Consider the following 23,777-nt stretch of genomic DNA (forward strand, 5'->3'; position numbering starts at 1 on the left):
TGGAATGTGCAGCCTGAACTGGCCTCCATACCCGAGCGGTCAGAGTGGTCCCTTGTCTGTAGTGGGGCAAGAACGTGACCACAGGCTTCTCTGGAGGGGGACTCTGCCCTCTTGACGCAGAACCCCCTCACAACCTGTGGGGCTCTTCCCTGATCCTCAGGGCCCCAGGGCACACGACGTGGGGTACACAGTACAGGGCTAAACTGTTGTAAGCCCAGTCTTGTCGGATAAACCCATGGGGTTTCGAGCTCTGACTGTGCCTTCCTTACAGGACGGCCGGGCTGTGAGCTGAGGGTGGAGTGGGACGCGGTCGGAGCTCCTGAATGAAGAACCCCTGCCCCCGGCCCACCACCTTGACCAGGACGAGCCGCCGGGCTGCAGCCCACGGTCTCCCACTTAGGTGGGTGGGTGATTCCACCAGATTCACTCCTGCTGCCTGCATCAAGGCTGTCACCCCACTAACTGGCCAGGGTCTCCTGGGAAGGGGCCCACCCTCAGTATTTTCCTGCACTGACCTCGTCTCCAGGCAGGAAGCAGGGGTGAGATGGAAGATGGACATCTCAGGAGCCAGGCAGACACAAGAGAACCCCATATCGGCCGCCTTTCATTTAAATAATACCCCTATAATGCTTACTATATACCAGGCACAAAGCACTTTAAAAACAACCATTTTCTCCCTCATCACAATGTTTCAAGGGTGGGTACTATTATCATTATTTTACAGATCGGAGATTTGTGCTAAGTCACACGGCGTGACTGGACCACAATGCTAGCAGTGGAGGTGAGAGAAGCAGTCAGATTTTCATTCTTCTTACCCATTGAGCTTTATTAAAAATATGACATTTTTACTCAGTAAAAATATCCTGATGGGCAACTTCCACCAGGACGGATTAACCCTCCCACCCAGAACAACATCCAAATTTCACAAAACAACAGTTTCCAGGGCTCTGGGCATCAGGAAATAAAGGGCCAGGATCCCCGAGCGACAGGAGTCAAGGTGGCAGGTCATCCCGCTCACTCCTGGAGGTGGTGTCTGGGCTGCGGTCTGGGCGAGGAGACCAGGCTGAGCCAAGTGACTACCGAGTGGCAGTGGGAACGTGGCACCACCTGTCTGCAGGTCAGAGAACCGAAGGAGAGGGCTCACAAGACAGATGCCTGGGGCATCTGCAGACGGTGCCCTCGGGTGCTGACCGCGCACACATGTGAGGTCCGGGGAAGCTACATGTGGATGGACTGCAGGGACCAGTACTTGGGGCGCATACAGGACTGAAAATGGTATATGTTCCCACCAGCCAGACTGGAAACCCTAACTCACAGGTACTCAGAGCGAGTCCTCAGAGGTCTAGACTCAATCCTGGGAAATCATCAGGAAGCATATTATTGTTTCGTTCTTACACTGTATATGAAGTGGTATAATGCCTCTTGAGGGTAGACTACAATAAAATAAAAATGTATTCTATAAACCTTAAGGTAGCCAGTGAAATAACAAGATAGAGTTACAGCTAATAATTCTAACAAATGAGAAAAAAATATGGAAACACACACACGAACCCAGACACACACACAAGCCATGATGAATTCAAAGGCAGAAAAGAGAACAAATAGCAAACGGGGCAAATGGTGAATGCAGAGCAAGGTGGTAGAATGAAATCTAACCATATCAATAACCAGATTAAATATAAATGCTAGAACACCCCAGTTAAAACTCAGATATGATCCGACTGTATTTAAAAAGACCTAATCGTAACACTACCTAGAAGAAACACACTTGACATATACAGACACACATAGATTAAGAGTAAAATGTTTTTTGAAAAGGTTATACTAACAGAATCACGCTTTACAAATATGAGACTGTAGAGGAAGAACCCGAGGCCCGGAGAGCGATTAGATGCTCACGGAAATACCCCGCCCGACAAGGCGCAACAACAGTAGCCTGGTGCAGGGGCAGCAGCTTAGGAAGGAGTGGATGCGTGGAGGAGGCATCCAGAGGCAGAATCAGCGGGTGGGAGACAAAAGAAATCTCCAAAGGGAAAGAGGGAAACCAAAAAGGTTCCATGGTTTCAAAATGAGTCACCTTGAAGCCAACCATCCTATTTGCGAAGCTATAAACCACAGAGAAAGAAGGAAGCACAAGACTGGGTCCCAGGAAGGAGGCCGTCCTCCATTGAGAGGCTGAGAGGGTGGTTCCCGAGGATGGCCTGGGGAGATGTCCTCAGGCAGCGGGAGGCCAGAGCCAGCAGACGCAGGCACCGTTCGCAATTCACGAGCTGGCTGCACAGACAGGAAGCTACGCTGCAAGAACAGCCACGACACTGCAGTGACATTAAGCTTAAAGCCAGGCCTCGGCGGGAATGAACTATCCAATACCTCTTTTCTGGTTTTTAATCGAATCTCTTCTACAGGGTCAACATTTCACACAAAACAATTTTATTGAACGTGAAGATACATCCATTTCATAAATATTTAAACTTTTTAACCTAATCCTAAGGTTCCCTGCTTCTATATAGTAATATTTACTTGTGATTACATTAATGGGCTCCACTTATGTCAATGGCAGAGCTTCTCAAACTATCTGTGGTGAAGGACCAACCTTGTAAATTCCCAGTCCCTTATGGACCTACATGTGGCCCTACCGTGCTTGGACTGAACTGTGTCCCACCCAAATTCATATGTTGAAGCCCTCAAACCCCCTCCCCCCATGGAACTCTGGAGATAAGGCTTACAAGGAGGACATTAGGGTTAAAAGAGGTCATAAAATGGGGCCCTGATAGAATAGAACTACTGTCTTCATAAGCTCTCTCTCTCTCTCTCTCTCTCTCTCTCTCTCTCTATCTCTCTCTCTCTTTCTCCACATGCACACAAAGAAGAGGCCATATGAGCACACAGCAAGATGGTGGCCACCTGCAAGCAGGGAAGATGCCTCAGAATGAAATCTACCCTGCTGACACCTTAAGCTTGGACATCCAGCCTCCAGAACTGTCAGAAATAAACTTCTGTGGGTTAAGCCACCTAGTCGATGGTATTTTGTTATGCAGCCAGAGCAGACTAATACATACTGCATGTAACCACATGCAGCTCACCATGCAAAGTGAACACTACTCTAATTGGTCTATACTTGTTCAATAAGATAAGCCCACTGATCACATGCTTAAATGTCAAACTGTCTTAGAAGTTTCCAAATGCTTACCCTCCATTTCTGTGCTTATCTCACTGTAGACCTATCACAAACACTCAGTGAACTAATAGCAGTCTGCAGACCATGTTTCAACCAAAATTGGTTTATAGTCTTTCTATGATTTAAAAGAGAAAAGCAGTATTTAGCTAAAACATAAAACTTAAAATAAGGGCATGAATTTTAAACACATTAGAAACCAGATGTATGCTGTGGGGTGAGAGAAATTAGAGAGAAGCCCAGGATTCTACCCTATCATATACCATATCATACCATAAATCACACCATACCTAGGTAAGATCCCCCCCAAGACATTGCAGAATGCATGTTCTTAAAAATGAACACCACTGTGCCTTGTTTATAATGCCCCTTGAATTCTGTTTCTCTTTAGAACTTCCATCAATCTCTGTAATCATATCCACAGAGCACATTACAATTAGATTACAAACTCACAGACGGAGTATTACTTCTTCTTCAACTGGTGATATATACATCAAACTCACAAAACAGATGTCCTCAAGGGACTGACCTAGATGGATGAGCAAATTAACTCCTGTGATCCTGCCACTGAGGGAGGACCCGTGCAGAGATGTCCAACTGTCCAGTGGCCATCATAGAAGGTCTTTGATGGATTCTAATCCATACATTTGGTCATCATTCTAAGCCATGGATGACCCCAGGTACATGTCTGATGGGACGGCTACTCCCTGCTCCATATGACCTTCCATGGCGGCCAGTCCAGGGTTCCAAAGAGTAGCAAGCCCCCAGCACATGTTTGCTAATGTCTAACTGGCCAAACAAGTCACATGGCCAAGCCTAGATAAAAGACTGGGGGAAATAGAGTTCACTTCCTGATGCGGGTGTGGGCGAGGTGTGGCGGGCGGGGGAGCACAAAGTCACAGTGCAAAGGGCTGGCTATAGAGAGAGGAAGAATTTGTGGCCATTTCTATAATCAGAAATGGAAAATTTGTATTGCTGGCATAAATAGAAGGTAAATCCTAAAAATAAATTGAAAACAACTCCATCCTGAATATAAACTGATCTCTTTCGGAGGTGTGAGACTTGACTTTCCTAAATGTTCTAGGCCAAGAGACAGGGTTAGGTTAACCAATGTTAATACCTTAAAAGAATGCAACCTAAGCTAATTTACAAAAACTGGATATCAGCAGTCATATTTAAACAGATTATGTACTAACCATCGATTTTGGGCTCTTCAACAACACAAATATTTCGCATTTTTGACAAATGCAAAAGCTGAGCCCCTGATTCCACACTCCCCACAGACAGAAGCAGCTCATTTAGGTGGCACACCTGGGATCAGTAATTCCTCAGTTAATCAAAAAAAGTTAGCTAAAATGAGGAATCATTTAAAAATGCATATGTTTAACATTTTAATTTAGCAAACATTGAAAGTACATTTATTTGCAAGTCTTATAACATAAGGGCCACGGCCTCTCCTTTGAGCAAATCCAGTGACACTTTCTCACTGTCTTCGTTCATAAATAACACCCACAATTCAAGGTCAAAGATTCCCAGGTTCGCTTTCTTTGAAAAAGAGTGAAAACAAAGACGCGTATGAAGCCATGTGAAAACAGAATCTGGAAGCTGTCCATATTTTTATGATTTTTCCCTCATCTCTTATAATTGCCTCATCTTTACCCACTCTGATAGTAATATGTCTTTATGGAGTCTTTCCAAAGGTTTTCACAGAAACGACGGCTCTTTCTGTTTTAGCACACACATTTCATCAGCTTTCATTCCATTTAATTAAATTATGCCAATTACAGTAACAAGAATACCACACGTAAACAGATTTGGGAACAAAATGCCTTTTGGTGAGCACTTAACTTGGTGAGTGAACACAGTCCCCGGGCCCCCACCACTGGGTGGGCCGGGAGAGCCTAGGCCAGTCTGGACTCTGCCCGGGGAGGGTGGAGAGAGCTGGTCTTCGAGAGCCTTCCACTGCACGGCGGTTCACCTCTTGGAGGAACCAGTGGGTGAGCACTTCTAAAGCCAGGGCTCTATTTAGTAATGACCGTCTTTAATCATTCCCACACAATTAACACAACACAGAGCAGTGTTTCATTTGGATAAAACGCAAGAGGGGGACAGCCCAGAGAAAAACCAGAAAATTACCAAGATTATCACAGGAGTAGAGGAAACCAAAGAAAGAAGAAAAAAACCCAGTTCAATAATTCTATTCAAAAGTGCCCCACTCCATAAGTTAAACCCTTATTTACCTTCCCAGGAACCCAGCACATGCTCCAATGCCAGGAAGTGGTGCCCTGATGAATACAGTTGGTAGTGACCAGATGAATATATATAAGTATAATTCAATTTAAAAACTTCCCAGGCAATTTAATCAGACCTTTCAATTAGGTAGAGACTTCTACAAGAGAGATTTTTTTCTGAAACAATAACAATGACTAACATACTGAATACTTAATCCTGCCAAGCAATGCAGTAAGCATACCACATGCATTCATTCACTTATCCCAGTGACCACTCTAGGTACTAAACTCATTTAAGGACACACGGCTTGCCAAAGGTGGAGTTAGAATTTGAACCCAGAGCCCAAATTCTCAACCTCTGTATTATACTGCCTAATTCAGTTCACCAGTTCTTATAAATATTATAATTCCATGTTCTGCTTGAGAGGTTTGTTAGTTATATTTCCCAAGAGCACATCAAAGTCTTCAATTATAAAGTTAAGTCAATTCTTAACCGCCACTAACTATATGTTCACTGAAAAACACCTATATGTGACTGACTCATTCATCCATTAATAAACATTTAACAAACAATGGCTTAATCACTTGAAAAGGAAGTTAACGTAATTTAATGGAAATGTCTCAATTACTGAAGGTTACTGCATGCTGCCCTTACCCATGCGCTCAGGAAGCTGAGCCTGGTGGAAGGAACACACGTGTTCCTACAGCTTCGGTAAATGCTCGCAGCTACTTGCGGGGAGGGCTGTGGGATGTCCGGGGGTGGAATGGGTAGCAGGGAGAGGGGGTTGTATAGAATTGATCTCCGACCGAGGCATTTTTTTCCTAAGTCATGGAGATTCCTCTGAGGACTGTAGCAGAGGGGAAATGGGACCAGCATTTTGTTTTGGAATGACCCCTCCCGCAGCAGAGAGCCTGGGGGCAGAGGGAGAGCATGAAGACTGGAAGGCTAGTGGAGATCTGCTGGAAAAGTCTAGGTAAGAACCGTGGAATGTGCACTTGAACTGAGAAAACTATGTGGTCTGTGAATAAACCTCAATAAAGCTGTTTAAAAAGCTAAGTCTAGATGAGAAATGGTGAGCGCCTGAACTCAATCCATGCCAACAGTAACAGCGGGGGGAGAGTAAGGAGAGATCCAGAAGTCAGAATCAGCAGGACTGGATGAGTGAAGCATAGGTGGGAGGGAGGGCTGGACTCAGCTGTAGAAACAAGATCACGAAGAGGAGAAAAATGGAGTCATAACATGGGATGCAAACAAGATCACAGAGGAGGTGGTTAACATGTAAACAAGGAACCAAACACAAACCAAACCAATTCAGTATTATGGGGAACCAAGCCCATGGAAAGGAATCAAGGAGCTGATGGAGACATAGGAGCTCACTGCTAAAGGGCTAACTCACTAACAACAGTGGTACTGTTCAGTGGTCACCTGTTCACTTCCTCCTCTGCATCAGACCTGGTGCCCATCAATTATTAGTATGTGTACACTGCCAATATCTTCATTCTGCCTCGAAGGAAACCAGGACACTGCAGGTTCTAATCCAGCTACCTCCCGACTCCGACACCCCAAGCTATTTCCATGCTATAATGCCTGCTTAACAAATAATGATGGCAATGATAACAAAGATAATAAATTGCTGAGCCTGTTAGAACCGCAGCTCACATCCCTGTGCCTCGACTGAGTGCCCAATTCTGTGTTTGGCATTTCACCAATATAATAGTGTCTATATCAGCCATGGGCAAACTACGGCCCGCGGCCGGATCCGGCCTGTTTGAAATGAATAAAACTAAAAAAAAAAAAAAGACCGTACCCTTTTATGTAATGATGTTTACTTTGAATTTATATTAGTTCACACAAACACCCCATCCATGCTTTTGTTCCGGCCCTCCGGTCCAGTTTAAGAACCCATTATGGCCCTCGAGTCAAAAAGTTTGCCCACCCCTGGTCTATATCCTGCCTTGTAAGAGTGGTAGCAAGACCTGCAATTTATTACACATGTGCTCAATGCCAGACCCTTGTGATCAGGGTTATACATGTGCCATTTCCACTCCTCAGAGCATCCCTGCAGTGGAAGCTGCACTGGCCTCGATTCTGTAGTCAAGCAAATAGGCTTACCCGTCAAGGTAACTGGCCCAGGGCTGTGATGCACTAAGAGGCAACACAGGGACAGAATCTCCATAGTATGGAATATCCATGTGTAGATATAAACACAGGTGTAAATATAAATCAATTGAGAGAGAGAAAGAAAGAGTGCATATGTGGCAAAATGCTCAAAACAGTTACTCCTAATGAAGGGTAGTAGGAATTATCTGTATTACGCTTGCATCTGTATTACACTTTTCTTGAAATCTGAAGCTGTTTTTTAAAAATAGGAAAATAAACCCTGTGAGTCAAGGCATAAAAGAGCAGAGAGCTCAGTCCACTCTCAGAAGACACCTTTAGTCACTACAAACAACTGAGAACCAATTCTGTTTCTATGCAGTTCTAGAGAAAAAAAAATTACCTAACTTAAAAAAAAAACAAACTGAAACTACAATTAAGGATTGTTTTTAAAACTATCAATGAAACATGCATGGTGCAGACTGCCTTGCTGCTCACCAGGACCTAATGATTAGAAATGCAGCGTAACTTCTGGGGTGAGTAGTTAATTCATTTGCATCTTAGAAAAGGAACAGCTCTTAGCAGGTGAACTGTTAGTCTTCAATATGTTTAACTGGCACATCTTGCCAACTTCAGAATTAAAAGAAAACCATGAATGCATTTAATACTAAAATAAAATATTAGCAAACATTTGATACTTACAAGATTGTAGGGTTTTTCTATTTTTTAGGAATTGGAGATCTGTGTAATTCTGCATTTAAAGGAGTGACCCTTTGCTTGAAATTACATCAAAGAAATGAACTAAATTTGCCTCAAGAGTGAGGACGATGATGATTATTTAAAAGAAATTATTTGAATATTGATTTGATCCTGTGGGCTGGACTTTATGACATTGCCAGTATTTGACTATTTTTAACCTAGAAAACGGCATTTTCATGTGGTTCCAACATAGTGTTTTATATTGGTATGCTATTCTCTTAGTCAGTCTATAGGTGGACATACATTAGCACACAGGATGTTATATGATAAAGTTGTACACCTGAAATGTATATGTTATTAACCAATGTTATCCCAATAAATTTCCTTTTTTAAAAAAAGTGAAATTTCAGTCATTTTTGAAGGCAACACTAGATGGCAGTAAATACACAAAAGTTGTAATATGACATTGAGTTGCTAGCATACAGTAATGGTGATTTTTGCCTTCTACTCAACTATATGCCGCATTAAATCAAGTTTTACCAAAAAAAAAACTAACAAATAAAAAAATTAAAATTAAAGTTTGCTGGCTTCAGAAATGTGAACCAGAAAAACTACTGAACTGAGCAATCATCCACAATTTGAATATGAGAACACTAGCTCTCAATCAACATCAACATCATAGTTATATTTTCTGTCTTCTTAGTTTAAAAATTTTGATAACATGAATTTATTTTAAATTTTATTTAATTTGGAGGAAAATCTTTTAAAATAAAATATATTGTTACTTTTTACATCAAGATGTTAACAATTTATTTATTTGTTTGTTTCTATTTATTTATGGCTTATTTATTATGGCTTTTTTGAATTAGTAAAATTTCTACTCTTTCAGGAGCCATGAATGAATATAGGAAAGTACAGCGTGCTATTTATTTAATACTAGAGGCCCAGTGCACACAAAATCGTGCGCGAGTAGCTCGCTTCCACTTGCCTCAGCTGGCTGCCCCGCCTATCACCACTAGTAGCTCGCTGCCGGGTCCCCCACTGCTCATAGCTCCCCGCCGCTAGTAGCTCATTCCCCACCCCACCCGCTGCAAGAGCCACCGCTCGTTTGGTCGTGACAGCATTAAAGCATGACAACCACAGGCCTTTTATGATATAGATGCTATTAGCAAAACATTTTTAACTCAATAAACTAAGAATTTATCTAGAACACAGGAAAAAATAGGGAATAAAATATAATTTTAAAATTGTACTCCTCAATTTGAAGACACTGGAGATCAAAGAGAAAATCTTATAAACAGAAACATGTTAATTTGATCCATTGATGATTCTCATGACTTTTCTGTAACATACTAAATTAGAATTTCAGTATGATTTTACAAACATATAGTAATAAACAACAAAACTTATATTTTCAAAGTTATTTGTAAACTTTCTACTTTTTAGATTCATTACAAGACCAGATGGCATTCAGCACAGGCCTCAGCATCACTAGAATAAAATTAGCTGACTTACTAATTTTTTGGTTACTTCTAACACTTTCTCTGAGCTTGATTTTGTTCTGACACAGAAAATCCTCAATTTAAAAAACAAAGCGAGGGTTCTCTCAAATGTCAATAAAGTAAAAATAAATAAATCTTTAAATACATTAATGTGGTAGAAGGGGAGGACTTAGTTTAATACCAATCTGTGCCTATATAATTCAACTTTTGATCAATAGTTTTTCAAAAGTCAGAAAATACATGGCTATAGTTACTACAAACATACAACCAAATAGCCAAAACAATCTTGAAAAAGAATAACAAAGTTGGGGGTCTCACACTTCCTGATTTAAAAACGTACTACAAAGCTACGGTAATCAAAGCAGTGTAGTACTGGCAAAAAGATAAATATTACTTATCTTGTCAATGTGTATATAATTTTAATATGTACAGCTTTATGTATGTCAATCATACCCCCAATAAAATGCTTGAAAAGAAAATACAGACATACAGACCAATGGAATAAAATAAAGAGCCCAGAAACAAACCCTCACATATATGGTTTTTTTTACTGGGGAAAGGACTGTCTTTTCAACAAATGATGCTGGAAAATTGGATAGTCACATGCAAAAGAATGATTTACCTTATATCATATATAAAAATTAACTCAAAATGAATCAGAGATCTAGACTTAAGACCTAAAACTATAAATCTAGAAGAACACATAGGACAAAATTTGCATGACATTAAATTTGTCAATGATTTACTAGATATAACACTAAAAACAAAGACAAAAAAATAGAGAAGCTGGGCTTTTGTGCATCAAAGGATAGTATCAGCCAAAGCCGGTTTGGCTCAGTGGATAGAGCAAATACTGCAAATCATATATCTGATAAGGGGTTAATGTTTATAATATATAAAGAACTCTACAACTCAACAACTAAAAAACAAACAACATAATTTAAAAATGGACAAAGGACTTGAATGGACATTTCTCCAAAGAAGATTTACAAATAAAAACATTTACAATCCATGAAAAGAGCTCAACAGGTATATCTTCTGTAAATGAACTACTTGACATTCTCATCAATCTCTTGTGAGTCTCAGAATAGAAGCAAATACTGCGAATCATATATCTGATAAGGGGTTAATGTTTATAATATATAAAGAACTCTACAACTCAACAACTAAAAAACAAACAACATAATTTAAAAATGGACAAAGGACTTGAATGGACATTTCTCCAAAGAAGATATACAAATAAAAACATTTACAATCCATGAAAAGAGCTCAACAGGTATTTCTTCTGTAAATGAACTACTTGACATTCTCATCAATCTCTTGTGAGTCTCATTAGTTTAAGCATAAGTCAGTCCCAAAAGTCTAGTTAGCCCTGGATGTACTACAGGCAAAGACAAATTCCTAGATCTACAAAGCTAAGGGCCATATTCTAAATCAAGAAGCTACACTATGAGCCTGGCCAGCTGGCCATCCCCTGGCTAAAGGCCCCCTCTGTTTTGATCTCTCACTTCCACACGTAATAAATCAACCTTGCAAATAGCTCTCCAAAATCCTGTTCAACTCACAAGTCCAAAACAGACCTACTTTTATCTGCCAGAGCCATTCTCTTTCCCCTCCTACTCACTGCCATCTAAAATCATTCTCCAACAGGAATATTCTACATATAGCATCTATCACAAGCGCAGATTCCGATCCAATATGCTAAAAGAGCAAAAGAGAGCAAAGCAGACTGTATTTCTTCAGCCGCTACTGGAAATGTACAAATGAACATTTGAATGTACAAATGAATTCCAGGATTTCATTTTTTTCTGGTCAGCCCTAAGTCCTGAGACCTTAAGTATATGAATCACCACTTTATGTTCCTGCCAGAGTTTGCTTTAACAAATTTTCACCACTCTCCTATGTTTTAAATATCTAAAACTAAAAGGTTACAATATTCCTGACAACTAAAATCACTAGCAACAAAAAATTGCCTGCAAATTCTTGTGATTGGTAAGTGCTTGATTTTTAAGATGGTACAGCAATTCATAGTCAGAAACATAATTAGATGGTTTCTAAGCAGTACAGAGACAGCCAGCTTGTGCTTTTTGTGTGAAACTAAGAGTCCTCCTACACATGACAGCACGCTTTAGAGTTTTAGAATGTTTCACAATGGGCTCCATACCTGTTGGAAATGAGACTTAAACATGAATTTTTCTCAAAAAATATTTTCTTAGGATTTGTTTGAGAAAGTAGAAGTGACAAACCCCTAGATTAGACTAAAAAAACCCACATTAAACCTACAGAATTCTATCTATATAATAAAAGGGTAATATGCTAATTAACCAGAGGTCCTTCCGGACGAAGCCTGGGCCGGAAGCCCGGGTCCCAGGTGCCTGCCAGCAGCCAGAGGGAAGCCAGTGCCAGCAGCCGGGGGAAGGAAGGCCCACGCTTGCACGAATTTTCGTGCATCGGGCCTCTAGTTTCAAACAAGATTTATCTACTCAGCCCTGACCAGGCTGGGAAAGTCACTTTCCTATTTGCACCACAGTGACCGTTTTTCAGTCCCAGGTGATCACCAGGAATGCACAGCCTCAGACTCCTGTCTTCCCATTACCTGGACGGTTTTGCTTTCATACCAGTGAATGCATGTTGCTAAATTACCAGCCAGAGACATCACTGCTTTGGAATAACAGAGGCATCTGATGTAGAAACTCTTTGAAAGAGAGTTAGAGTCTCACTTACCTCCACTGCTACTACAATCAAAATGAGGTCTGTTTTTGACTCCGGAAAGAGTGCATCCACTTGCGGCGACATTCCAATCAGAGCACAGTTAGTGACCACGGATATGACACTCATTGTTTCAAAAGCCAACTGAAAGAAAAAAGAACGTGAAATTAAAACTGCTTTGTTTTTCTTGTCTTATTATGAGTTACCTAAACATTTTTTGATATTCCATTTTGATTTATCTGTGTTTTTAAATATCTTTTTATATAGCTTTCTAGGGGTTGCTCTAAGTATATATTATAATTATATTTTATACACACATATATACATATATAGTTACATTATATTTTATATGTGTATATACATTTTTTTTCTTTTACTTGTGTTATTTATCAGCTCTAGTAAAATATAGAAATCTTACCTCCCTTTACCATTCCCTATTTATAATATAATTGCCTAAATATTTTCTCTACATATAGTATTTAGAATCATTAGATAGTTTTGTATTTTTTGTTTCAACTCTCAAACATAACTTTAAAGACTCAAGAAGAGAAGGAAAAGTAAAAGTATTTACTTGTATTTTTGTTTAGCAAGTTTATTTCTTCCTAATGTCTCCAGATTCCTACTTTTATAATTTCCTTAGTTTTGAGAACTTTCAGTCATACTTTTAGGATAGGTCCCCTGACAATAAAAATCTCTTATTAGTTTCCCTTCATCTGAGAGTGTCTTGCTCTCTCCTGCGCTCCTAAAGAATATTTCCTGTGAATATAAGATTCTGTATTAGCAGAACTTTTCTTTAAGCATCTGAAGACTACTGTGCCACTTTCTCCTGACACTGCAGTGGGGAGGGCCTCGTTATGTGAGTGAAGGCCCAGCTGGCTACTCCCCTAGAAAACTGTCCAAGTCTTACACCTGAAAGGAGTCATAAAGATTATATTTTACCTCCCTCACCCCTACCCCCAATTTTAAAAATAAGAAAAGTGAGGCCCAGAGGAAGTTAATGGCTATTGAAGTCACACAGCTGTTTGGTGGCCGAGCAAGAATGAAATCCAGTTTTCCCAAACCTCTCCTTTGGGCTCTCTGTTTTAAATCACGATGCCTCATTCTGTTATTTCTTTTAAAGGAATATTTTTTCTCAAATAATTACCTGCCATACACCAATACTGGCCGAAGGCTCTGCGAATGGACGTTTGAAGACTCTGCACATTTTTAAGGCATCGGAATTAACTTCGGTGAAGTTATTTAACACAGCGAAGGCCGCAGCCAGCGGGTAAACACAGGAGAAAAGGCTCACGTAGCCGAACTGCAGCAACAGCTCCAGGTAGTCATCGAAGGTGCCCTGGAAATGTGAGCCGCAAGGAGAAAACAGGCATTGTTTTAATATCGTCGGAAAAGAATAACGTACCAATGTCATCCCGCTAAATTTAACTTAAAAAAAGAAGAAGAGCCCTGCCGGGTTGGGTCAGTGGATAGAGCACTGGCCTGCGGACTGAAGGGTCCCGGGTTCGATTCCGGTCAAGGGCATATGTCGGGTTGCGGGCTTGATACCCCGTAGGGGGCGTGTAGGAGGCAGCCGATCAATGATTCTCTCTCATTGTTGATGTTTCTATCTCTCTCTCCCTTTCCCTTCCTCTCTAAAATCAATAAAAATACATTTTAAAAAAGGATCGAGTAAGGACCTCCAGAAGTTTGCCCCTAAAAAAAAAGGGGGGGGGGCAAAATTTGTCAGAATGAACTTTTTCAGTACTGTGAAAATTAACCCACGGCTTGTAGTAACTCAGGCAGCACTCAGTAAAGAAAAACAGCTCAATCTGTGCATTTAAATTCACTCCAGTTTCACCTCCTGCTCCCAGGTCCACAGCAGCCTTAACAAGTAACAACAGGCACGCCCAGGACCAGGGGGAGCAGAGGGGCTGGAGGTCTCAGAAAGCCTCGCTCCCTAAGAGAAGTCACTACCTGATGTGGACAGTGGTACCTTTTGGACTCCGCTCAGAAGGCTCTTCGTTATTCAGCCCCACTGAGTCCCTCCCAGTGCTAAGGGCTTCTCCCTTGGGGGGTGGCGGGTAAAGGGTCCTAATATATGGTGATGAAAGATGATTTGACTTTGGGTGGTGGGCACACAGTGAAATATAGAGATCTTGTAACCTAGAAATCCACAGCTTAAACCTATATGACCCTACTAACCAACGTCACTCCAATAAATTTCATTTAAAAAATAATAAAATAAAAGATAATGGTTATGGGTTTCTTTGGGGGATGATGAAAAAGTTCTGGAATTAAATAGTGGTGATAGCTGCATACCTTTTGAACTTACTAAAAAAAAAACAAAAAACCCTAAATTGTACATTTTAAAATAGTGAATATTGTGATATAAGACATTTATCTCAATTCTATTAAAAGTAAAGAAAATCAAAGCTGATCGTAACAAAGAAACTCCCCAGAGTCACCCTAACAAAAGTAGTATATACATCAAAGAGGCCGAAGAAAGGAGTCTATAGCAGAAAGTAAGGAGACCATGGAAGCATGGAGAAATCCCTCTGAAACTATGTTTAAACACCTTTCCGATATGTTTCTAAAGGTTTAGTCCAAAGGAGAGGGGCAATCATTGTTGCGTACCCTCAACAACTGAAGAGATACTAGCAGTGCGGGGTGAGTTACTTAGTGATCTTTAATAATTGGACAACGAAGTCCTCAATGAAGCCGGATGCTTAAGCACTGAGTTTTCACCTGAGTAACACAACCACCTCTCACTGGACACAGGGACACGCTACTCGAACGCCTCACTAGATGCCTGTTGTTCACAATATCACATTTATTCTGACCCGAGGGGAGCTGAGCAATGCTTTATGCTGTGCTGTAATTGCCATGTCGCCGAAGGCCACACTCCAGACCTCCCCATGATCACCCTATGCACATGCGATGACAACTTCAGTTTAAGAAAAATACTCATCACAATATTTTAAAGCAATATTAAACATGGATATTGCGAAATGAATCATTCTTATTACTGCATCTCAGAGTCAGTCCTTGTCCAAGACATGCATATTAGACTCAGGAGCTGAGAGCTTTAGCATAAATCAGATTCTACTTCTAGTCAGTTTCTTTTCGTATTTTGTATTTGGCTAAAGTAGAGAATTTCCTAACATAACTATAGAGTACTGGCAATGGAGTGAGTACTTCTCTCAGATGCTCTGGCTACTTGGATGAAGCCCAGGGATTTCCAGTGAGTCTCTCTGGCAGTTTCCAAGGCTCGTCAAAGAGCAACACCGAGCACATGTATGTTAGGAGCTGGCCGGTGGGTGCTCAGCTGGGGATTCAGTGGCGAGCAATTTCTAAACCGCCCTTTGGTTGCATTTGGCTCTAGAAAGCATTTCCTTACGTTGTGTTGCAGCATACAGATGTGGCTTTAAAATATGCCCAGTGATATAGCATTGATTTAATTCTCTGAAGAGTGAAGTAATCCAGAGTGGGGAAAGAGTAAAAATCTTAGCAATCAAGCCGGTTTTACCACAATTCGGTCTTAAGAAACCATCATAGCCTATGCTCAGCTTTCAAAACTGTGCTGTTTTGGCTCCGCAGAGATGTGCGGATAATGTCTCTCCGATGTGCCGCCGGGCAGCCCGGCAGTCATGTCACGCTCTGCCTGACATTTTTAGCATACAACATGCAGTGAGCAGGGGGGAGGGGGGGAAGGAGGGAGGGAGGGAGAGAGAGAGAGAATAAATTCCTACTCCAGATGAACATACAAACTAAAATTCTTAAGCATATGAGAAAAAAACTAAGTAAGAAAGTTAGTTCAATAATCAGGAGATGAATTCATTCTTGATGAAAAACAAGACTATGGACGTTTAATGACAATGGACCCTCACCAAAGGCTCTATCTCACTAAGAAGACTATATCATACCAAGAAGGTAGGTGCAGGATATAAGAAACAATGACCTAAAACAAACGTGACCCCAACACCAGTCCCCACTACAGAAGTAGTGAATGTAGTCGGAGCTCAATAAAAGTTCATTAAATACATGGTTAGGTTTTATGATTCTCCAATGATCTCCTTATAGTTCCTAAAAAATTTCAGACTTCAAGAACTATTTTATTTTTACAATAGCACTAAGTAACTTAAACTATAAATTAATCTTCAGATTGGCATTCACTTTTAATGATGGGCTTCAATCTTTTCTTTGGTTTTTAAAAAAAATTTTAAGTTTTTTTCAATTACAGTTTACATATTATTTGTATTAGTTTCTAGTGTGCAGCATAGTGGTTAGACAACCACATACTTCACAAAGTTCCCTCCAATATTTCCAGAACCCACGTTCAATCTTTTCTTTGTGTCTGAAGCGAGCCGTGCTGCTGCCCCCATGGCCGTCTCACCCCCCTGCCCCACCGGCTCTAGCTGCTGTTCCCACCACCTCGGCGGAGCACTCACAGGGTTCACCAAGCGCATCCTCTGTGTTTTAGGCATAACTTCAGATTCAGGACAGTAGCCCTTCGCTGGCTGGAGAGCACTGAGCTGAGACTGTGAGTGTTTACATGTGTGTAGGTACCTGGTACGTGACTGCTACGCACACTGAGTCAATGCTAAACTCCACCAGGTTCAAGCTTACCAAATACGTCCCCATTTCTTTTTCCAGGATGACTTGTTCATATAACGTGGCATCGATGTCTGCCTTCAGAGCCTGCACCTTCTTCTTCACCTGCACGTGGTGCTTCCTTTGGAGCCAATAAGGCAGCAGAGACTCCACAACCTGGTTCAGGATCTGGGACATAATCAGGAGCGTGGCCAGGCTCTAAGGAGAAGCACATACATATTGGCCAGTGTAGCTTCATAAAACCACACCGTGTGTGCAATTATGCAAATAAAATGGCCATTTTCAACCAATAGTATACTATTGTTATAAAAGCTAGTATCAGAAAAGTTAGGTGTTGGAATGATGTTTCTAATTTGTGTTTATTTTTCCACAGGGAAGACTTAGATTAAAATACAAAAAGATTATAATATAAATAATATTATAATAAAAAATAAACCAGTTACAAATCAGTAGAACAAAATTGTTCTAAAATTGTTCCTTAAAATTGTTTTTTGTTATATCATCCTGGCTACAAAATATGAATATCAATTTTGGAAAAATAATAGTTTGGCCACAACGTTAAAAATATTATAAAACTAATACATCCCCCCACCCACTGTAAAAAACTTAGAAAATGAAAAATAAAAAGTCACCCACGATTCCACAACCAGGACAGAACCACTGCTCACATCTTGGATATTTCCAATCATATGTAGAAATTAAAGTAGAATCATCTACTACATATTATATGCAGCTTTGTATTGTTTCTTTCCTCTCGTTATATATTGTGAGCACTTTCCTGCGCCAATAAAAATTCTTTCGTTATGTAGCCCAGGCACTGTTGTTGAATGCAGGTGTTAGTCCCAACCTGAACTATTACAAATGCTGCTCTTTGGATACGTACGTATAGGAATCTTCACCCCATCTCTGACGATTTTTTAGGGATTAATTAAGGCTCCTGGCAAATCTGCCGGAGTGGTTTCCAGAGGTGGTGTGTCAATTTCTACTTTCCCCAGATGGATATCAGTGTTTCCATCACACAACATCTTTGCTGATACTAGAATTCTATTTTTTTCAAGAATCCTCTCCCATCCCTCTGTCCCCTGTTATATGAAGGAGACTCTCTAAAGTGTAAAAAATGAGAAGTCACACCCCCACTATCACTGTAGGTGGGACTGGGGAAGGTATGTGCATCCAACTACGTTTTCAATTTTCAAAAATAATTTTTAAAAAGTAGCAATATATAGAGTATAATTCTTAAGAGCACAACATTTAATTTACTTGTATGCAAGCTGTTAGGACCATAACTACAAAATACTAACTTTCATCCTAACCGGTTTGGCTCAGTGGATAGAGCGTCAACCTGCGGACTCAAGGGTCCCAGGTTCGATTCCGGTCAAGGGCATGTACCTTGGTTGCGGGCACATCCCCAGTAGGAGGTGTGCAGGAGGCAGCTGATCGGTGTTTCTAACTCTCTATCCCTCTCCCTTCCTCTCTTTAAAAAAAATCAATAAAATATACTTTTAAAAAATCATCATTCTCCCCTTTAAAAAAAAATACTAACTTTCTCTGTTATACAATTTTCTTTTAATTTCCTGAAAGATGATCCCACGTTCTCATACAAATACTAAGAAGCCTCGGCTCTGAGGCTGCTCACTCACAAGCACAGGACATTCACACCAGGAGGGAGCAGCCCGCCCCGGCAGCTGCCTCAGCATAAAAAGTATTAAATATGTCAGACTTTCTTAACACTTCAGAAAAGGATCTGCTGGTCTCTAAAGTACAACTTATAATTTAAAAATGAAATGTATCAGACCTATGTAAGGTTACACCAATCACCCCCACCCTGAGACACACACAAAAGTTAAAAAAATATTTTGTTATTAGAATTGTTCTTACAATTCTATACAAATACAAATATATAGGGACTACATGTTTTATTTTACTGCCCTATATCATTAATTTTACAAGTTGGTTAGCTTCCATTCATTTCTTTTCAGTTGAGTACACTACACAGTGCTGATGGGTTTTCTGTTTTTAATTAGAATTGGGCTTAGAAATGGACAAAATTGAAAAGGCTTTATTTGTGAAAATAGTAATGGGAAGCTGACTGCATTGCCTGACTACAAGAAACCGCCTCTAAAGCCTGAAGAACGGATACCTCTCTGTTCCTCACACTCACCTGACGTAAGAGCTTCATGTCCTTCAGGACGAAGGCGATGTAGAAGAGTGAGGCAAAGCAATTCAGAAAGTTGAACTGGCAAAAAAATGGTAACAATATTTAGTGTTGCTTCATAGTAGTTTACATTTACAACTGTAAGTACTGCATTTAAAAACGCAACGAGAGGCTTCCAGCCCTGTTCTCCCTCCTCCTCCTCAGTGGGCACATCTATAAACCCTGCAGTGATGCAGGAGGCACCCAGAGGAGACTCAGGGCCGTGAACCGGCTGGGGACCCAGGACTGGGTGAGTAACAGCACCAGGGCAGCTGACGCTCCTGTTTCTACCCTGTTCTTACAAGAGGGAGACCAAGGCCCACCATTCCCCACCTCCAACCTGGTAACCCAGGTGGCCCAGGTGGGTTCATTCCCCACTCACCCTCTTAGAAGCTTGAAAACAGCCGATGAACCCAGAGGAACTGGTCGGGACCCCACTCACAACGAGCTGCCAGGGGCCATCCTCTCCTCCCGTCCTTCCTGCAGGGCCCGCCATTGCCTTCCCCAAGGGGATTTGCCAGGATGGCCGGCAGCACCAGCAAGAAGGACCCCCAACCCCCACCACCACAAGTAGCCCAGCCCCGGAAGCCTCCTTGTGCCCATGGACCTTAGACTCCTCACTGTCACCAGTCAACGCCCAGGTAGATGAGTGGGGCCAGCAAGAGAGACCAGCTGTAACAACCAGCCGAGTGTGGGAGGCATCTTTGTCACCACAGGCCTGAGACTCCCTGCCCTGCTCAGACACAGTTCTGGGCTGGGGATCCCACCATAACAAGTGCCATTTCTTCAAGCAGTTCCCCTGCTCAAGAATCTGCAACCACACCCTGCTCTGATGGGTTTCCTCTCTGCCTCCAGCCTCATGCTGGCTACTGCCCGCTTAGCAGCATCCCTTTCTGGGAGCACAGCTGTGGGCACTTCATTAGTGAGCGAATAGGGAGTCACTGCAGAGAGTGAGCAGTAAGATCAATGCAGCCAGGGGAGGGGTGGGGGCTAAGTCAGAGTAGAAGGTGGAAAGCGAAAGCCTGGGAAAGTGGGAAATGCTCTCCCCGTAAGATTAAAAGGGAAGGGAGAGACCTAGGGAACACAAGCAGATCCTAACATGTGAGTCTTTCACAAAGTCACCTGACAACGTACCTGAAATGTCAGAGAACAATAAAGTCCCACAAATAACTGAATTCTTCAAGCCAAATGGAGCGTTTTACCTCTAAGGGCAAAGGCTCCATATTAAAATCAATTTGAATGATCTTTTTAATGCATTACATGTTCCCCTGAATCTTACACAGAGAACAGAGAAGGTAACTTCCTTGCTGATTCAGCATCAATATTTTGAATATCAATTACTTCGTGGGGCTAGAATGAGGCCTTCAGAGCCTTTTTGATATGCACAAATGTCCAAATTGCTAAACCGTTGAATTATTAGCACCTATTATGACAGGTTTTCTATTTCCAAGCCTGCTCTTGCCTCTATAAATTTACCTACTTCCAGAAACCTAAACATCTTCCCAATGGTAGTTTCTGCTCTTTTAAGGACTGAAAAACCAGATAAATAGGCTTCTCAAAATGATTTCTACAGCTAAACAAAGACTTTTTCTCAGTGGGGGCCTCGGGGAGTCAAGTACATGAACTGTGTTAAATAGGTTACAGTTGCAAGTTCAGAGGACTCTATGCACCTGTCTTGATTCTCAGTTCTGGCACAGATGGCTGACGCTGCCTCCTGGTAAGTGAGGTGCTTTCAAGCCGGCACATCTTTGTTATTTATAATGATGGTGGAAAGAGGCAGAATGTGTGAGCTTTTACACAACCTGCAAGCAAGTTACACAGTGCTTCTCTCCATCTCTCTCCTTCTGCCCATCAGAACATGCTGGGAACCTTCTCAACTCTAAGCATTCTTCACCAAATTCATAAAAAAATAATTTAAGGTTCTATCACTAAATGAACTGTGTGTAACTGCAGGGATTGTTGAATAGTGAAGCATTCAAAGAAGTCACCGAAGAGAAGAGAAACATGACTATAAAGTAGATAATTAGCTTTTTACATAAATAGAAATTGGCTATAAACAAATTTCTACATTTGAAGTCTTAAACCACATGCACATATATAAGACTACTAGCAGCCTGGTGCACGACATTTGTGCACTGGGGGGTGGTCCCTCAGCCCAGCCTGCTTCCTCTCACAGTCTGGGACCCCTTGGGGGATGTCCACCTGCTGGCTTAGGCCGGCTCCCCAGGAGGGGTCCTTAACGCTGCTACAGAGAAAGGAGAGGCTCCCACCACTGCCACTGTGCTCACCAGCTGTGAGTCCGGCTTCTGTCTGACCACCAGGGGGCAGCTCCTGCATTGAGCATCTGCCCCCTGGTGATCAGTGTGCATCATAGCGTCCAGTCGTTCTGCCATTTGGTCGATTTGCATATTAGGGTTTTATTCGATAGGATTGAATGTAGATATAAACACACCTATTAATCAATCCTTGTCTACTTGCTCAAAATATATTAACTATCTGATAGCTTGAAATTAGAAGGAAGTCTTCATATTTATATTCCTAAATATTAAATGGTATTCATTAATTTCATAATTAAAATGAATTTGTACATAAAAACTCTACTTACCACTAAAACTTTCAAAATTAGATGATTCTGGTAGGCAGACTCCAATCTGTGATTCTCTAAAACATCAAAAGGAGAGGTCATTTCTCTCAGATAAGATAGCAGCAGGGAGCACTGTGGTGAGGTGAGTGAGACTTGCACTGTGGGCAGGATGTCAACTACAGAGCCTCATTCAGTAAATGCGCTAGGCCAGTGATGGCGAACCTTTTGAGCTCGGCGTGTCAGCATTTTGAAAAACCCTAACTTAACTCTGGTGCCGTGTCACATGTAGAAATTTTTTGATATTTGCAACCATAGTAAAACAAAGACTTATATTTTTGATATTTATTTTATATATTTAAATGGCATTTAACAAGGAAAAATCAACCAAAAAAATGAGTTCGCGTGTCACCTCTGACACGTGTGTCATAGGTTTGCCATCACTGCGCTAGGCTGTCAATCATGCCTACTGCTCACCGCCAGGAGCATCCGACAAGGAAGAAACCAAGGTTAAGTCACATTTTGGGGGTACCGCAGTATCACTGCAGTCTGAAATTATTTTTTAAGTCTTACTGCTACAAAGAAATGTGAGATGTGTTGGCAAATGATCCCATAGACAGCCTCCCAGAGAAAGACCCTGAATACTAGTAAGTGGTGATGGTGAAACTGATAGCAACCTCTAAAGCAGGGGTGGGGAACATCCGGCCCACGGGCTGTATACGGCCCTCGAAATCATTTGGTCTGGCCCTGCCAAGAAATTAGAGGTGAGCTAATTAAGTGTTTGAGCAAATATAGCAGGCTAATTTTTTTTAATATATTATTTTTTATTTCAGAGAGGAAGGGAGAGGGAGAGAGAGATGGAAATATCGATGATGAGAATCATTGATCAGCTTCCTCCTGCATGCCCCCTACTGGGGATCAAGCTCACAACTCTGGCATTGCCCTTGACCAGAATCAAACCTGGGACCCTTCAGTCCGCAGGCTGACGCTCTATCCACTGAGCCAAACCAGCTAGGGCCAGGCTAATTTTTAAGCTGATAATTTTGTATGGCCCTCAAATGATGTTATAAATATCCAAATGGCCCTTGGCAGAAAAAAGGTTCCTCACTCCTGCCTAAAGAGGAGGGCAATAAAGAAAGTTTTTTCCAGTGTGTGGTTTGAAAGGCTTAGCTTAAAGGGAAACTCAAATTTCGATCCTCAGCCAGGAAGAGGAGACAGTGCAGGTCCCGGAACAGCAGGACAGAAGAACCAAAGGAAGACTCTGCTGAGAAGAGCCACCGTGCACAGAGAGGCAGTGTTAGGCTGACTGGATTGGAAACCCAGCCCAGCCACTCAGCCACTGTCTGACGTGGGCAAGTCACGTAACCTGCGGCACTCAGCCTCCTCGTCTACGAAACAGAGCTGACACCACCCTCCTCCCAGGGTCACTGTCAGGATTAGACAGAAGACACCACCTTAGCCCAGGATCGGCAAAGAGCACTCACCAAATGGTAGCAGTTGCGGTGAAATGACTATCAGAAATAATTTAAACTATCTTTGTGGTTAAGGCCTCGATTCTTCCTAGGGAATAATAACATGTTTGTGTGTTTGAATGAATAAGTAAATGAAAGACTGAATGGCCTATCAAGGCTGTTTCTAAACCGTAAGCAGGTTCCTCTTTCACCACAGACACACATGAGCACCTCTGAGTTCAATGGCAGCCCTCAGTGCCCGGCACAACTAGACAACTGGTTTTCAGATACTTAGACAAAGTTCATTCGTCCAGAGTTTCGGGAAGATAATCCAATCTACTTTCCCCTTAGCATAAAACCCAGCAGCATAGTACTAGGAGCACAGGTTTAGAACAGAGAGGTGGGGGTCAGCCTGGCTCTTCCATCTGCTGTCTGAACCCTGTGAAGTCTCAGTATCTTTTTCCATAAAACGGTGAAACGTGTCTTTCACGTGTCCTGAGGAGGTGAGAATGAGGCATGTGTAAAGCGCTTTGCAGGTACCTGGAAT

General features: G+C 41.7%; 1 protein-coding gene across 3 annotated transcripts in view; it reads right to left on the reverse strand.

The window, feature by feature from the left end:
• ANO10 (anoctamin 10) overlaps nt 1-23,777 on the reverse strand; it is a 90,600-nt gene that overhangs the window by 48,388 nt on the left and 18,435 nt on the right. For all 3 annotated transcript variants that reach the window (XM_014466023.2, XM_014466020.2, XM_023764182.1), the window contains exons 7-11: nt 21,804-21,859; nt 19,166-19,240; nt 17,020-17,202; nt 13,559-13,750; nt 12,430-12,558 (exon numbers count right to left, since the gene is read on the reverse strand). In XM_014466023.2, coding sequence (XP_014321509.1) covers nt 12,430-12,558; nt 13,559-13,750; nt 17,020-17,202; nt 19,166-19,240; nt 21,804-21,859 — 635 coding nt within the window. The remainder of the gene's footprint in view (nt 1-12,429; nt 12,559-13,558; nt 13,751-17,019; nt 17,203-19,165; nt 19,241-21,803; nt 21,860-23,777) is intronic.

Source organism: Myotis lucifugus, unplaced genomic scaffold (genome assembly GCF_000147115.1).
Source record: "Myotis lucifugus unplaced genomic scaffold, Myoluc2.0 scaffold_319, whole genome shotgun sequence".
Classification (NCBI taxonomy): Eukaryota; Metazoa; Chordata; class Mammalia; order Chiroptera; family Vespertilionidae; genus Myotis; species Myotis lucifugus.